Source organism: Salvelinus sp. IW2-2015, linkage group LG18 (genome assembly GCF_002910315.2).
Source record: "Salvelinus sp. IW2-2015 linkage group LG18, ASM291031v2, whole genome shotgun sequence".
Lineage (NCBI taxonomy): Eukaryota > Metazoa > Chordata > Actinopteri > Salmoniformes > Salmonidae > Salvelinus > Salvelinus sp. IW2-2015.
This window is the reverse complement of record NC_036858.1, coordinates 17,846,139-17,863,953: the sequence shown is the minus strand read 5'-3', so window position 1 is coordinate 17,863,953 and position 17,815 is coordinate 17,846,139. Positions and strand designations below refer to the sequence as shown.

Here is a 17,815-nt window from a genome sequence, read left to right as displayed (position 1 = left end):
GCCTATTTGGATGATATCATCATCCACATGCGGTGCTGGATGCGCTCAGGCAAGGCGGATTGACAGCGAACCCCAAGAAATGCAAACTAGGGTTCGAGGAGGTGGAGTACATGGGGTATTTGATCGGACGGGGGAACGTCAAGCCCCAGGAGAGGAAGGTCCACGCGGAACGTGACTGGCCCGTTCCACGCACCAAGACACAGGTCAAGTCCTTCCTACTACAGCCGCTTTATCCCCAACTTTACGGCTATAGCCTCCCCCTTACAGATCTAACCAGGGCCCGCCTCCCGAAAACCGTGAAATAGACGGAGCGAGACCGAAGTGGCGTTCAGGCGCCTGAAGGAAGCGCTGTGCTCCCATTCGATTCTCATAATGCCCGATTTCCAGGTGCCAATGTTGGTCCAGATGGACACATGCGACACGGGACTAGGGGCCATCCTGCCCAGGTACACGATGGAGAGGAGCACCCCATCATGTACATAAGCCAAAAGCTGATACCCAGAGAGATAAAGTACTCTATTGTTGAGAAACAGTGCCTAGCGGTGAAGCTAGACACTCTCAAGTACTACGTGTTGGGTACTCACTTCACCCTGGTCACCAACCACGCTCCCCTGGTTTGGGCKAGGGGAAGGGACACAAACGATTGGGTCACCAGGTGGTTCTTGTCCCTTCAACGATTCTCTTTTTCTGTGGTGCACAGGTCAGGGGCTAAGCATGGGAATGCGGATGCCCTATTGAGAAGGGAGACATACGTCGCACTGACGACAGCCCCCTCCCCGAGGGAGATTATTTTGTTTGCATTTGTTTTTTAAATAAACACCCTTGAAACCGAGCTAATCCAACTCTGTCCATGTCTGATCTGTGTACGTCTTGACCAAACCCCCTGGTCTGCCACAAAATATAAAGTATATTTATATATTTATTTTACATAGGCCTACCTTTCCAAAGCTCAGTTCTTACCTTTCTAAATGTACTAACTATGTGTTTGTTGGATTTATACTCTAGAAATGGTTAGAAGTTACAAGGGCATTGTACTAATTGTCGTGCCGTTTGAAAATGCCARAAAAGGGCTTCAGTCTAGTGAAACCCAACTTACCATGTTGAACTCTGCGATGATGGATGGCTTCCTGATATCGCTGACAGATTGATTCTCCATGTATTTGATGGCCACTTGATTTCCCTGAACACAATAGAGGTAGGTAGTAACACAGTGGCAGTAACACATTGGCAGGCACACAGTGGCAGTTAAAACATCTATTCTATTCTAATCTATTAGATTGTATCAGTTGCAGGCCTTTATGGATAACACTTGAACATTTGAAAGGGTTATACATTATGCATTCATAACACCTGACATGATAAACAGTTCAAAACACATGAGTTTTGCTTCAATATTCATAATGGCTTTCATGCTAACATCTATGTCATTTATGACATGGCTGTGGAACAGTATGTTAATTTAACCAGCAGAGTCATCCTGCTGTAGAGTGAATAGATTGTATTCTGTCAATGTATACCTGAAAAAGACCTATAGTGGAGTAGATGTACTCTTTCCCTGCGTTGTCTCTCAGTCCGTAGCTAGTGGAGGAGAGGATGGTCTGATAGGAGCCTCCACTTCCAGTCTTACTGGCGGTCGTGCTCAGAGATAGGGCCGGCACTCCCTAGACGTTAACCATATTTTTGTTAGTTACATACATACGTTGAATACATTCAGTTAGACAAGTGACTAGGTATCCCCTTTCCCTTTCCCTTTGGTTTCCATTTACACCATGTTTCAGATGAGAGGAATCTCAGACATATCCATTTTTMAATTGGCTCATACTTTAGGCTCTTTGATAATAGTGATCTCATTGTAGCTGATGATACACCAGCAGGAGCCGGCCAGCCTGTTCTGCAGCCGGAACTTCTGCAGCAAAAGGAAGCCAATGAAGACCAGGGCTGACACACCAATGAGAGGGGACACCACCAGCAAGATCACCAGGGATATATCTGTTTAAAAAAGCCCAGGTTTAGCTTTAAAGTGACCATTTAAGGGACAATTCAACATAAAAAGTTTACAGATATTTTCAGACATTACCACGTCCCAGGTCATCTGGTGTGTAGACATACTTATGTTTCTATCTTAAATACATGTAAAACATAAGCACCATATKATTTCCTGATTTTATTCTGCGCTGATCTTTTCCATTAATTTCAGGTTGAGGCATATAGCTGGATCTATACACAGAATCAAAGACATGGGACGTGGATTCATTTTGACATTAGAATATTTTTGAGATTTAAAAACATTTGATCATCTTTGATTATGGAGTGTAATGTCCCTTTAACAGCAAGACCACAATGTACAGCTATGGATATATACACTGATATAAGTATATCTATAGTATAATACTGTTATAGGGGCATGGAAAGACTTTAGGAGGTAAGGCTAAGAAAGTAGATGTATTCAATCCACGAATATTAAACGTGCATTTTACATAGAAACTTCTCTATTTTTAAGATTTTGAGCTTGAACAATGGTTTATTAGAGGTATGGGTAGCACCATCTTGAATTTACATAATAACGACTGATGCCAATGTGTCATTGGTGGGCTTGACCAAATTGTGATTTTTAGCACCGTGACTGAAAGTGAATGCTGCCACCAGGAAGCGCCTCGCCTCCACTGGACCTGAAAGGTTTCTCACAACTTTGYCAGCTCCGCTGTTGAGATCAGGACGACAACATTAAGGTAAGAAACTGTGTACGATTAGTTTCTATGTTGGTAATTATAATATTTACATTTTAYAGGATAATAAATAAATAATTTGAGACATGTATTTTACATTTATTTTAGAGGCTAMTTATACAGATTTTTTTATAKAACCTGTATAAACTGTATTTATAATTATATGATAATATTTTAGCTTGATAATAATTATATTACACKATTTCTGATATGTCTTACTGCCATTCATTCCAATTAGACTGATTTGGATTTCCCCCTGACCAATARGGCTGCCATTTGCACCCCATTTTGGAACTTTGAAGGTTCATGACATTACATTTTTTAATACGATCTATGTGATCTTCTCCTACAATTTTTGCACAGATATTCTTAATTTTAGGCWAAAAAAAAAGTGTCATCCTGTTACATGTCACTGGCCACTCTATATTCTGCTGTCTTTTGGATTTTTGTTTATTTTTCCAGTTTTTGCTTTTGGAATGCCACGGTTGCCATGGGTAACAGTGCTGTCACAATGCATAAGATGTATGCATTTGTAGGACAATTTGGAAACCGTAGAATGACTACATTACCCACAATGCTCATTGACTGAACATTCCAAATTACGATGGCAATTTTGTATCACAAGAGCAATTATATTTATATGGTGAAGGGCCTTCTATGACGTAGGGCAGGCCAGTAACTGATTTTACTGTGCATCACAATAGTCATCCTATTTCTATAGTAAAGGGCCAGTCATTTTTGGAAACAAAACTTCTTATTGTCACACAAGATGCCACTGGTGGATTCAAAATGAGTAGCTTAATAATTATTTACAGGTCCCAAGTTGCATTTGCAAACAAATACCTTTTCTGTATACATAATGTGAAAAGTGAGCAATTGACAGTGAGCAATGAGCAAAATAACCATAGACAGCAAATTGACAATGTATAAATAGTATTTCTATGGTTGCAGTCCTCAAAGAGTGAATTGRATAGAATTTTAATAATCAGATCCAATGATTTACCGCCTGTAGGGTGGGATGCCATTAGTGTAGATTATTGTTGGATGGTGATWTTGGGAATTACCATTGGAGAGCCATTGACAAAGCTTGTTGTCAAAGCCACAGTCAGGATTATCAGTCGGAGGCGTTCCCTTTGGCCAGATCACAGATACAAACTTTGGGGTCGGTCTGCAAAGGAACAACGTGACATGTATTCTACAAACCTACTATCCAATATTCATGGCGGTCACAATTAATTGTATGATACAGAAATGGCCAGGTATTTACAAAGAAATTACAAGGTAAAATGGCAATTTAATTGAAATTAACTTGTACATTGTGTCACCTGATAGATTTTGTTTGGCTGTCAAAATGAAGGATGGGCACAAATGTGGTGCTGTCATCAGTATGCTGCAGATCAAAAATGGAGTAGTCCAAGTTCCTCTCGCCCTCCTRATCAAAGTGGACCAGTCCAGAGGCTCCTGTAATACACAGGTCACCACATACAATGATTATGCTTACATTACGCTCATTTATAAATCCTCCATAGCAGTGCAACYTCAATTATTAATACTCTATAGATGGGTTAGCTGACAACGTCACAAAAAACTATGCGCACTCTTCAATGGGGCAAAAGGCAGTGTGTTGATATGATTCTGGATGACCAGCTAGCAATAATGACAAGCAGCTGCATTGTGGGGAGTTGTAGGTGGCTCGTTTCAGCTAGTTTTATCTTGTTCTTGATGCCATGTCTTGTTTCGAGGTTTTTTGACTGATGTCATGTCTATGCTAACATGGCAAAACATTTAGCTAGCTAGCTTACCAACAACTGTAATGATGTATTTGAGAGAGAACAAGTGCTCATTGTGCAAATGTATGTTTTCAATAAACATTAGAGCCGAAATATCGTTACATGCCGTCAACAATCTAAGCCAACCCTGTTCAGTTTGGTGCAACAGGTTCTTWTTGACAATGGCAGCTGCTTCTCAACGGAAAAATCTGTAAACAGGTAAATTCATTTAAATGATTAGATGAAATAATACAATTTAGCATATGCTCTTCTCCAGAGTGACTTACAGGAGTAATTAGGCTTAAGTGCCTTGCTCAAGGGCACATTGYAAGATYTATCCCCTTGTCAGTTCAGGGATTCAAACCAGKAACCYAAACGCGCTTAACTGCTAGGCTACCTGGCCACCATTATTATGCTGTCCCATAGACTTGCGTGTAGACAGGTGCTCAGGGCTTGGATTTCTGAATGTCACTGCATTGTAATGGGACCAAATAAATTAAAGGTTTAATTTATTTGACAGGGACAATGAACATTCCAGAGTTCAGACGTAAATGTGCTGGAGTTTTTTTTTGTCTAGTCATGAATGAATAGAAGCTGAATTGAAGCTACCATAGAAGTGGATGTTGTTCTTGTTCCTCAGTCTCTGGAGCAATTCACCGCCGTCATGGGGGTCTTTGCCATCTTTGAGGACTTCCTTCAGTCCCATGGCGTAAAGCAGGACTGCATCGTGCAAGTAGGCAGAGTAAGGGCTAACCTGGAACACAACATCACCCACAGCAGAATCTCATGCGTTTACTAGATCTCAATGAAAAGGGTAAGACTTGCTTGAAGGGARTTCATAAAGCATTCATAAGCAATACATAAACAATGTGTTGTGTATTGAGTTACTTTCTGCCAAGCTATAAGGGGTTAACGGGGGCATGATTTTGGACGTCAAAGTTGAGACTGTTCTAAAAGTGATCTTACCACACATGTGAATGTAATGTTGATCTGAAGTTTTTAGTAAAAACCCCTGTCTTAAGCTGTCKTTTTTTACTAGTTGAGAGATGTGATACAATGCTTATTGTCAACATCTGCAAGACATAACAAAATATCAACTTAAGTTGAAAAACTGCTAATGAATATGGTTAAAATGCTCATGTATGTGATACGTATGAGGTATGAATGTGTTACGAAGTCCTTATGTAGGTACTCATCAAGTAAAGTGTTTCCTTAAAGATATCGGGTGCATTTGAGTGGTAACACTAATGCAACCGACTGTAYACGAAAGTCGAGGAGTGAAGTCAGACACTAATGTGGTTTTCCAACAGCAAGGCTCAGATCAACATGGCAATGTTTCCATTGTTTATTTATTAAGTTTTCCTTATAATGTTGAAATAAAATGTTTTCAACCCCATWTCACACAAACTGAAATATATGTGTGTGTACATTGTACAATCAATTAGTGAGAGAGAGACAAAAATATCACTTTCATTTGTATATCCACTGTAGCCTGCTATAAATCATGGCAAAGTTGGTTCCTGTTCCAGTCATGTCTTCTGTCATGTTCCCGTGAGTCAAACAAAAACTCCCTAATGATTGGTTTACAATAGAGCCTCCCACAATGCAGGTGATGGCTGCAGGATGAAGTTGGCGAAGAGCAACTGCAGAAACTTGCAGTCGACTGTAGTCAAAACGTCATGACCTTGATCACATGACTTTTGTAAAGTTCACGCAGTTGACTTTTTTTGGGACCATTTTTATCCCCATAACAGTGGCGTCAGTTCAGCTCAGCTAAACCTAGGGTATGGCAAAGTGGGGTGTGTGGGAGTTGGAAGTTGAAGCTCATTTACTGCATTTTTACACAGTTTAAAAACTCTAAAATGCTATTTGGAGAACAGAAAAAAAAATARCGAAAAAATTGACCCCAGCCATTAATTATCACCAAAAATAAAAGGTTTAAATATATGTGGAACGGCATATACAATGTTAACAACTACTGAACCTCATCTAAATTGACTCTCTCTAATTTACTCTTGAACGGTGCATGCGGGGCAATGTGAAATAGATGCATAATATATGCAAGTCACAACAAGGGCGACTTCAAATGCTGACATCCATAAGCGGTGTGTCAGTTTAAAGCTATTTTTCACCATGAAATGTCACCTTTATAATAACATTCAATTGATTGGACATGACTTGGAAAGGCACACACCTGTCTATATAAGGTCCCACAGTTGACAGTGCATGTCAGAGCAAAATGAGAACAAAGGAATTGTAAGTAGAGCTCTGAGACAGGATTCTGTCGAGGCACAGATCAGGGGAAGGGTGCCAAAACATTTCTACAGCATTGAAAGTCCCCAAGAACACAGTGGCCTCCATCATTCTTAATGGAAGAAGTTTGGAACCACTAAGACTCTTCCTAGAGCTGGCCTCAGTAAAAGGCACATGACAGCCCGCTTGGAGTTTGCCAAAAGGGACCTAAAGGACTCTCAGACCATAAGAAACAAGATTCTCTGGTCTGATGAAACCAAGATTGAACTCTTTGTCCCGAATGCCAAGCATCACGTCTGGAAGAAACCTGGCACCATTCCTACAGTGAACCATGGTGGTGGCAGGATCATGCGGTCGGGATGTTTCTCAGCGGCAGGGACTGGGAGACTAGTCACAATCGAGGGAAAGATGAACGAGAGAGARCCTTGAGATCCTTGATGATTACAGAGAGATCCTTGATGATAACCTGCTCGAGAGCACRCAGGACATCAGACTGGGGCGAAGGTTCACCTTCCAACAGGACAACGACCATAAGCACTCAGCCAAGACAACGCAGGAGTGGCTTCTTGACAAATCACTGAATATCCTTGAGTGACCCAGCTAGAGCCCGGACTTGAACCCGATTGAACATCTCTGGAGAAACCTGAAAATAGCTGTGCTGCAACGCTCCCCATCGAACCTGACAAAGCTTGAGAGGATCTGCAGAGAGGAATGGGAGAAACTCTCCAAATACAGGTGTGCCAAGGTTGTAGCGTCATACCCAAGAAGACTTGAGGCTGTAATCGCTGCCAAAGGTGCTTCAACAAAGTACTGAGTAATGGGTCTGAATACCTATGTAAATGTGATATTTCAGTTTTGTATTTTTTTATTAATTTGCTAAATTTTCTACAAACCTGTTTTTGCTTTGTCATTATGGGGTATTGTGTGTAGATAGATGAAGGAGAAAGAGATGCTATACATTTTTGAATAAGGCTGTAATGTAACAAAAGTGTGGAAAAGGTTAAGGGGTCTGATTAGTGTCTGAATGCACTGTAAATAGTTAATAACTGCTAAATAACTTTGAAATAAATAAATAACTGCTGAATAGTTAACCAAATAGCTATCCGGTCTATCTGCATTGACCCCATTTGACTCATCACATACACTGCTGCTACTGCTCATMATCTATCCTGTTGCCTAGTCACTTTACCCCCACCTATATGTACATATCTACCTCAATTACCTCGTACTGCTGCATRGACTCTGTACTGATACCCCGTGTATATAGCCAAGCTATCGTTACTCATTGTGTATTTATTGCTCGTGTTATCATCTTTTCAATTATTTTTATAACAACTGGCCGTGATGGTTACAAGGCCGCGTTCAAATGCCGACATCAAATTCAAAGCAATTGGTGCACTACCTAAACGGCTGAATGGCAAAGCAAACTGTCTGACACTGTCTCTGCTCTCTGCTTTCTTAACTCGAGAGAAAGGCTGGAGGTTTCTCTCCGAGCGATGTTTCGCATGGTCCTAAAGCCAGCCGATTAAAACTCTAAAACAGCCATTACATTTGATTTGGGATTGGAATGATTTTAGTCTACTTTTTTGTAGCCTACTTTAACATTAATGGTGTTGAGCTAGGGTATTACGAGGGTATTAGTATTACGACTGCCATACCCAACTGACACCAATGCTCCATAATGCAATACACTWTGAAAGACGATTTGACAAAAGTAATCCGCTCAAATGCACCAATTATGATGGATTATGCAAAAAAAACTGGTAACATTGAGAAACTCTTGTCTCTCACCTCTTTTTCTGATGTAAGTTTGGTGTGAAAAGGGTGCGTCTTCAGCCTCTCATAGACTTGCTCAAAGAAGTCGTAGTAGTCGTAACCCTCGTTGGACTTCTGACCAATGACAAAGGCCATTTCGAAGGCCCTCATGGTCGCCAGGTCTGTCCTGTTGTTCATGGCATATTTCCACAGGTTGTCCTGTTCAAACCAAAAGTGGTGGACAAAGATGGGTTTTTATGACTGCATTCCAGTGTAAAAAGTTGTTCCCCTCTCCTCTGCTCTTGTTTATCGTACCTCTTAAATTTGAGTAAAGTAAAGCCAGTACTGAGCTTGGTATCGGTATGAGACGTACACCTAACGACACATGCAGTTGAAGTCGGAAGTTTACATACACCTTAGCCAAATACATTTAAACTCAGTTTTTCACAATTCCTGACAATTAATCCTAGTAAAAAGTCCCTGTCTAGGTCAGTTAGGATCACCACTTTATTTTAAGAATGTGAAATGTCAGAATAATAGTAGAGAGAATGATTTATTTCAGCTTTTATTGCTTTCATCACATTCCCAGTGGGTCAGAAGTTTACATACACTCAATTAGTATTTGGTAGTATTGCCTTGATATTGTTTAACTTGGGTCAAATGTTTCAGGTAGCCTTCCACAAGCTTCCCTCAATAAGTGCGGTGAATTTTGGCCCATTCCTCCTGACAGAGCTGGTGTAACTGAGTCAGGTTTGTAGGCCTCCTTGCTTGCACACGCTTTTTCAGTTCTTTCCACACATTTTCTATAGGTTTGAGGTCAGGGCATTGTGATGGCCACTCCAATACCTTGACTTTGTTGTCCTTAAGCCATTTTGCCACATCTTTGGAAGTATGCTTGGGGTCATTGTCCATTTGGAAGACCCATTTGCGACCAAGCTTTAACTTCCTGACTGATGTCTTGAGATGTTGCTTCAATATATCCACATAATTTTACTGCCTCATGATGCCATCTATTTTGGTGAAGTGCACCAGTCCCTCCTGCAGCAAAAACACCCCCACTACATGATGCTGCCAACCCCCGTGCTTCACGGTTGGGATGGTGTTCTTTCGGCTTGCAAGCCTCCCTTTTTTTCCTCCAAACATAACGATGGTCATTGAGGATAAACAGTTCCATTTTTGTTTCATCAGACCAAAGGACATTTCTCCAAAAAGTAAGATCTTGTCCCATGTGCAGTTAGTCTGGCTTTTTTTATGGGGGTTTGGAGCAGTGGCTTCTTCCTTGTGAGCGGCCTTTCAGGTTATGTCGATATAGGACTCGTTTTACTGTGGATATAGATACTTTGTTACTTGTTTCCTCCAGCATCTTCACAAGGTCCTTCGCTGTTGTTCTGGGATTGATCTTGCACTTTTCACACCAAGTTACGTTCATCTCTAGGAGACAGGAACGCGTCTTCTTCTTGAGAGGTTTGACGGCTGCGTGGGTCCCATGGTGGTGGTTTATACTTGCGTACTATTGTTTGTACAGATGAACGTGGTAGCCGTTCAGGTGTTGGAAATTTGCTCCAAAGGATGCCGACCAGAGCTTTGGCTGATTTTGTTTGATTCCCCATGATGTCGAAGCAAAGAGTCAGCTGAGTTTAAGGGGTCTTGAAATACATCCACAGGTACACTCCAGTTGACTCAAAATGACGATTCAATTAATAACCTGATGCAGAAGCTTCTAAAAGCCATGTCATCATTTTCTGGAATTTTCCATGCTGTTTTAAAGGCACAGTCAACTTAGTGTATGTAAAACTTCTGACCTACTGGAATTGTGTGATGACAGTGAATTATAGTGAAATAATCTTTCTGTCAACAATTGTTTGGAAAAAAATTACTTGTGTCATGCAACAAAGTAGATGTCCTAACCGACTGCCAAAACTATAGTTTGTTAACAAGAAATGTGTGGAGTGGTTGAAAAACAAGTTTTAATGACTCCAACCTAATTGTAAATTTCCGACTTCAACTGTATATATATATTATATTTTTTTCTTTAAATGTAGTGCACAGATGTGTACATCCCTGTTTGTGAGCATTTCTCATTTGCCAAGATAATCCATCCACCTGGACAGTTGTGGCATATCAAGAAGCTGAATTAAGGTAGGTTTGGGGGAGGAGATTCTGATTGCTGATCCTAAATCTATAGATAGGGTGTAACATTGACATAATACAGTGTACATTTCAGAAAATCCTCAGCCTCAAGGTCCGGGAGTTTTTCTTCTGATGACATGATCTGAGCACCAAAAAACAAACTCATATTTTAATTAACCCTAACTTTAACTAACCCCAACTGTGCATCAAGCTACACACTCACGCACAATGACACTCCAACACACACACATAATAACATGCACACACATTTATACTGGACTCTACAACACACGCACACACACTCACATACAATCATAATTTACGCTGCTGCTACTCTGTTATTATATATCCTGATGCATATGTAACAGTTTAACTTTTAGTCCGTCCCCTAGCCCCAATCCGGGCGCGAACCAGGGACCCTCTGCCACACATCAACAACAGTCACCCACGAAGCATCGTTACCATCGCTCCACAAAAGCCACGGCCCTTGCAGAGCAAGGGGAACCCCTACTTCAAGGTCTCAAAGCGAGTGACGTCAACGATTGAAACGCTATAGTGCGCACCACACGCTAACTAGCTACCATTTCACATCGGTTACACTCACCCCCTTTCGACCTCCTCCTTTTCCGCAGCAACCAGTGATCCGGTCAACAGCACCAATGTAAAACAGTTTTAACTTTAGTCCGTCCGCTCGCGCGAACCAGGACCCTCTGCACACATCAACAACAGTCACCACGAAGCATCGTTACCCATCGCTCACAAAAGCCGCGGCCCTTGCAGAACAAGGGGGACCACTACTTCAAGGTCTCAAAGCGAGTGACGTCACCGATTGAAACGCTATTAGCACGCACCACCGCTAACTAGCTAGCCATTTCACATCGGTTACACATAGTCACCTTACCCTTATACATATCTAGTTCTATCACTCCATGCACATTGTAAATATGGTGTTGGAACTGACCCTGTATATAGCTTCTAACATTCTCGTGTTCTTCTTATTTTTTATTTATTGTGTGTTTTTGTTCTACCTTACGTTATTTTTAATGCTACATTGATTTTGATTACTGCATTGTTGGGTTTGGAGCTTGCAAGAAAGGCATTGRACTATATTTGTGGACGTGACATTAACAACTTGAAACTTGAATTAAGAAAGGCTTACTTACCAAATTGCCACTGACCTCAAAATGCTGCAGAAGGAAGAAAACATACTCTCCAGCCATTAGGTCTTGCCTCTCCGCCTCCATTAAAAGGTTAATTGCATCCTCGGCGTTGGTCATCACCACAATCACTAGGAGAAGACGGYAAATTATGGTTTCGGTAACTTAGGATTCAGTAAGCATTTTTGGCCAGTTTCCTTGACAGATAAAACCTAGTCCTGGACTCAATAGTGCTTTTCATGGAATCCATTCAGAATGCTTTTTAGTTCAGGACTAARATTAATCTGTTTCTGGGAAACCGGCCCATAACGTACAGCTGGTTGGTGGTAGGAGCTTAGTCTCGCAAAATGAATAGACCTGAGTAAAATTATGTCAGGTCAATACTTTCAATTACTTTAGCTGTGATTGATTATGTTCAGTGCATAGAGCGAATTAAAAKCAAAWAACAACGTTTTGTGTGAKGTAYGCATTGGTCTGAAGCCGAAAAAMAAAGGAAACTCACGCAATGCCTATTCCACCCATGCTCTACCAAGGTTTTCCAGCAGACAGCTCTGGGCTACTAAAGTATCTATGTTGGTATTGTCTTTCAAACTATGTGTAGGCAGGTTTGCTTGAGATTCAAACCTTTTTGATATTAACAGCTGATTTTCCAGAGGGAAGCAAAAAAACAGAAACCAATTTAAACCAACATGGAGTAAAGACAAATGAGCAAGCTCCTGGAAATACAACAAATAATCAACATGTACACATTAACTATTTACAGTGCATTCAGAAAGTATTCATACCCCTTGAAATATTTAACCGTTTGTTGTGTTATAGCATGAATTCGCCCATTTATACACAATACGCCATAATGACAAAATGAAAACATGTTTAAAAGACATTTTTACAAATMTATTGAAAATGAAATAAAGAAATATATAATTTACATAASTATTCACACCCCTGAATCAATACTTTGTTGAAACACCATTGGCAGTGATTACAGCTGTGAGTCTTCTGGGTAAGTCTCTAAGAACTGTCCACAGCTGGATTGTGCAACATTTGTCCATTATTCTTTAAAAACATTATTCGAGTTCTGCCAAATTGGGTTCTGATCATTGCTAGACAACCATTTTCAAGTCTTGCCATAGATTTTCAAGTAGATTTAAGTCAAAACTGTCACTCGGCCACTCAGGAACATTCACTGTCTTCTTTCTAACCAYCTCCAGTGTAGATTTGGCCATGTGTTTTAGGTTATTGTCCTGCTGAAAGGTGAATTAATCTCACAGTGTCTGTTGCAAAGCAGACTGAACCAGGTTTTCCTCTAGGATTTTCCGTTCCGTTTCTTTTTATCCTGAAAAACTCCAGAGACCTTAACGATTAAAAGCATATCCATAACATGATGCAGCCACCACTATGCTCGAAAATATGGAGAGTGATACTCAGTAATGTGTTGTATTGGATTTGCCCCAAACATAACACTTTGTATTCAGGACAAAAGGTTAATTGCTTTGCCACATTTCTTTGCAGTATTACTTTAGTGCCTTGTTGTAAACAGGATGCATGTTTTGAAAAAGTTTTGTTCTGTATAGGCTTCCTTCTTTTCACTCTGTCAATTAGGTTAGTATTGTGGAGTAACTACAATGTTGTTGATCCATCCTTAGTTTTCTCCTATCACAGCCATTAATTAAACTGTAACTGTTTTAAGGTCACCATTTTAGTGTGCGTGTGTACTGTGTCCATTTGAATTGGCACAAATCGTTTTTCAGCTCTACATGGGAAAGCTTGCATTTCTCCGTGACAGACTCATGCGCACAATCCTCCACTCTGCCATAAAGCACTCTGTCTCTGAGCAGTACCATTGGGATGTTGTTCATTTCAAGGATGAGGGCAAGACTTCTTCCTTTAGAGTCGGAGCCGGTCTCTACGGAAGTTCTAGCAAGACAGACGCAGTACTACACACCACCACACTCACTGCCACTTGCCTGCCACTCCAGAAAACCAAAGGTTATTTTAAGAGCCCACTACAACATTTCAATAAGTGTGTGTGTGTGTGTGTGTGTGTGCGTGCGTGCGTGCGTGCGTGTGTGTCGGCAGGGGGCTCACAAAACTATAAACTGAATCATGGTCAAAATGTATCCTTCAGGAGGCGAACCCACAATCTTCAGATCCACAGGTGGTAACTCTACACTACAAACCCTGTCCCCAAAATATAAAAAGTTTTTATTAGAATGAATCACTTTTGCATGTGAAATAACAGAATCCTTGTATTATTATATATTTTGTTTCTCTTTTGTAATACAGTGGGGCAAAAAAGTATTTAGTCAGCCACCAATTGTGCAAGTTCTCCCACTTAAAAAGATGAGAGAGGCCTGTAATTTTCATCATAGGTACACTTCAACTATGGCTGACAAAATGAGAAAAAGAAATCCAGAAAATCACATTGTAGGATTTTTAATGAATTTATTTGCAAATTATGGTGGAAAATAAGTATTTGGTCACCTACAAACAAGCAAGATTTCTGTCTCTCACAGACCTGTAACTTCTTCTTTAAGAGGCTCCTCTGTCCTCCACTCGTTACCTGTATTAATGGACCTGTTTGAACTTGTTATCAGTATAAAAGACAGTCACACTCCAAACTCCACTATGGCCAAGACCAAAGAGCTGTCAAAGGACACCAGAAACAAAATTGTAGACCTGCACAGGCTGGGAAGACTGAATCTGCAATAGGTAAGTAGCTTGGTTTGAAGAAATCAACTGTGGGAGCAATTATTAGGAAATGGAAGACATACAAGACCACTGATAATCTCCCTCGATCTGGGGCTCCACGCAAGATCTACCCCCGTGGGGTCAAAATGATCACAAGAACGGTGAGCAAAAATCCCAGAACCACACAGGGGGACCTAGTGAATGACCTGCAAAGAGCTGGGACCAAAGTAACAAAGCCTACTATCAGTAACACACTACACCGCCAGGGACTCAAAACCTGCAGTGCAAGACTTTGTCCCCATGCTTAAGCCAGTACATGTCCAGGCCCATTGAAGTTTGCTAGAGAGCATTTGGATTGAATCCAGAAAAGATTGGGAGACAATGTCATATGTGCAGATGAAACCAAAACATAACTTTTTGGTAAAAAACTCACTCGTGCGTGTTTGGAGGTACAAGGAATGCTGAGTTGCATCCAAAGAAACACTATACCATTACTGTGAAGCATGGGGGTTGGAAAACATCATGTTTGGGGCTGTTTTTTCTGGCAAAGGGACCAGGACGACTGATTCCGTGTAAACGGAAAGAATGAATGGGGCCATGTTCGTGAGATTTTGAGTGAAAACCTCCTCCATCAGGCAAGGGCATTGGAAGATGAAACCGTGGCTTGGGTTCTTTCAGCATGACAATGATCCCAAACACCCGCCTGGGCAACACGAAGGAGTGGCTTCGGTAAGAAGCATTTCAAGGTCGTGGGTGGCCTAGCGTGCGTCCAGATTCTTCATATCCCCATAGATAAATCTTTGGAGGGAGGTTGAAAGTCCTGTTGTGTGCCCAGCAACAGCTTCCTCAAAATCCACTGCTTGTCTCTAGAAGGAGATCTGCAGGAGGAATGGGCCAAATCACCCAGCACAGTGTGTGATAAAATCGCTTTGTTAAATGACTTAGTCAGAAGATACGTATTGACCTCTGTCATTGCCAACAAGGGTTAATATCAAAGTATTGAGAATAAACTTTGGTTATTGACCAAATACTTATTTTCCACCATAATTTGCAAATAAATTCATAAAAAATCTTACAATATGATTTTCTGGTTTATTTTTTCTCATTTTATCTGTCATAGTTGATGTGTACCTATGATGAAAATTACAGGCCTCTCTCATCTTTTTAAGTGGGAGAACTTGCACAATTGGTGGCTGACTAAATACTTTTTTGCCCCACTGTATATATTTTTTAATTATTATACAAAATAYTCAACAACTTACATCTAACATATCTAACAAAACAAAACACAGGTATAAACAAGAAAATACTAAATACATACAAAATATATGTATAATATATATATATTATATATATWTTTTTRTAAATATGACAATTCTAATGCAATTGTATTCACTCAGAAAAATCTGATTCACTATGGATAGTGTCTTAACAAGATGATTAAATTCAATCAAAAATATTTGTAAATTTGGTATAGAATTCTGGAATTTTTGTTTGTGTATAAAGTATTTGGCAAGAAAAAATAAATAATTCACAATCATTTCAATGGTCTTGTTATTGCAATAGTAACATATTATATCCATTATGTCAAAAACATGGGTACTGTTCAAACAGATAAATAAGTATTCTGCAAGGTTTTTCCAAAAATCAATCACAGATTTACATTCATAGAACAAGTGAGTCAGATTTTCACCTTTTTTGCAGAAAACACAGATATCATCAACTAATATCAACTAATTTGGACAACATGAATTACATGGATATATCTTATGTGGAATCTTAAAGTGCACTTCCTTAAATTTGATTGSTATTTAATATTTGTAAGGCATCAACCAAACTTTTTTCCAGACAACATCAGGAATAAGCATGTTCCAGAAAAATGTTCCTCTAGGCATAAGTTGGTTTCCTTGAATGGAAAATTTGTCCTTATGTATTTGTTACAACAAGATTTCTCAAGTAAGCCCACGCCTTCCAAACTGAGTTCTGGATAACCTCTGTTATCATCACCAAAGCTAAGATGAGTTTTCATTAGTGTAGTTAGACCACTGGGAATGCCTTTGATCACAGAAATAAACTCTGTGAAAGGTATTGGAAACTCATTCAATGTTATGAATTGTTCATATGAAAGAATATTACCCTGTTGTCGAAAAACATCAAGAACAAAGTCAATATTCATCTCATGCCAGCTAAGGTAGAACAATGACCTTACAATTATGTCAGAATTAATRCACAAAAGAGCTTTATGTGGAGAAGAATTGGGCAGGAAACATTTTTTTCAGGACATTAAAGCCTGTTGGTGAAACCTAGCCAATTTAACGGGTTCTCTGTATTTACCAAACATCTTTTCAACCAATTGATCTTGAAAGTATTATTAATGTCAACAAAATCCAACACTTCTAGACCTCCATCACATCTTTCATTTGAAAGGACTGACTTTTTTAGTTTGTGAGACTTATTTTTCCAGATGAAGTCAAGAAAGGTCTCGTTGATCTCTTTACAGGTGGAGGGATTTACAAATACAGATAATGATGGGTACACAAAGTGAGATGGTCCCTCTGCCTTGTATAGAAATATCCCTTTGTAGCCAATTAATAAATATATTATAGGTTTTCTTAATTTTAGGAGAGAAATTCATATGTTGTCTGACCCAGGATTTTTTGATAGATGTATTCCTAAATATTTAACACAATCCTTTACAGGAATATTTTCTATTTCTTTATCAGAGTCAAACAAACATAAGATTTCGCATTTTGAAATGTTCAGTTTTAATCCAGATGCAATAGAGAATGCAGTGATAGCTTTAAGGGCATGGACGACCTGGTCTTTGTCTTTTAAAAAAAMAGTAGTATCATCAGCCAGTTGGGAAATTTGTATTTCTCTGTTAAACTAAACGAATGTTGGAGCTTATGTGACGGCCCTTCATAAATCCTGAGTCTCATTTATAATGGTATCTACTGCTTTCTTTAATATTTTGGCATAAACCAGAGCAATCAATTTGTAATCAATATTTAATAAAGTAATTGGTCTCCAGTTGTCAATGAGAGAAGGGTCTTTCTCAGGCTTCGGAATCAGTGAAATAAGGCCCTTTTTCATAGCGGAGACAATTTCACAATTTTCAATGCAATCTTGAAACATACTAAAAATAGGGTCTTCTACTGACTTCCAAAACTGCCTATAGAATTCAACTGACAGGCCATCAGGGCCAGGTGACTTCCCTTTTATCATTGAATTCAGAACCTCTCTAATTTCTTCAATTGACACAGGTGAATCGCAAATTGAGTGGAAATATCATTCTCAATAACAGGAAGATAATTCTGAATGTGGCAAATGTAGC

General features: G+C 39.8%; 1 protein-coding gene across 1 annotated transcript in view; it reads right to left on the bottom strand.

Annotated features, from left to right (window-relative positions):
• Window positions 1-17,815, bottom strand: part of gucy2g (guanylate cyclase 2g) — a 96,096-nt gene that overhangs the window by 32,623 nt on the left and 45,658 nt on the right. The window contains exons 4-11 of the mRNA XM_024007202.2: window positions 11,812-11,921; window positions 8,540-8,722; window positions 5,105-5,249; window positions 4,052-4,187; window positions 3,791-3,894; window positions 1,823-1,989; window positions 1,518-1,661; window positions 1,097-1,180 (exon numbers count right to left, since the gene is read on the bottom strand). Coding sequence (XP_023862970.2) covers window positions 1,097-1,180; window positions 1,518-1,661; window positions 1,823-1,989; window positions 3,791-3,894; window positions 4,052-4,187; window positions 5,105-5,249; window positions 8,540-8,722; window positions 11,812-11,921 — 1,073 coding nt within the window. The remainder of the gene's footprint in view (window positions 1-1,096; window positions 1,181-1,517; window positions 1,662-1,822; window positions 1,990-3,790; window positions 3,895-4,051; window positions 4,188-5,104; window positions 5,250-8,539; window positions 8,723-11,811; window positions 11,922-17,815) is intronic.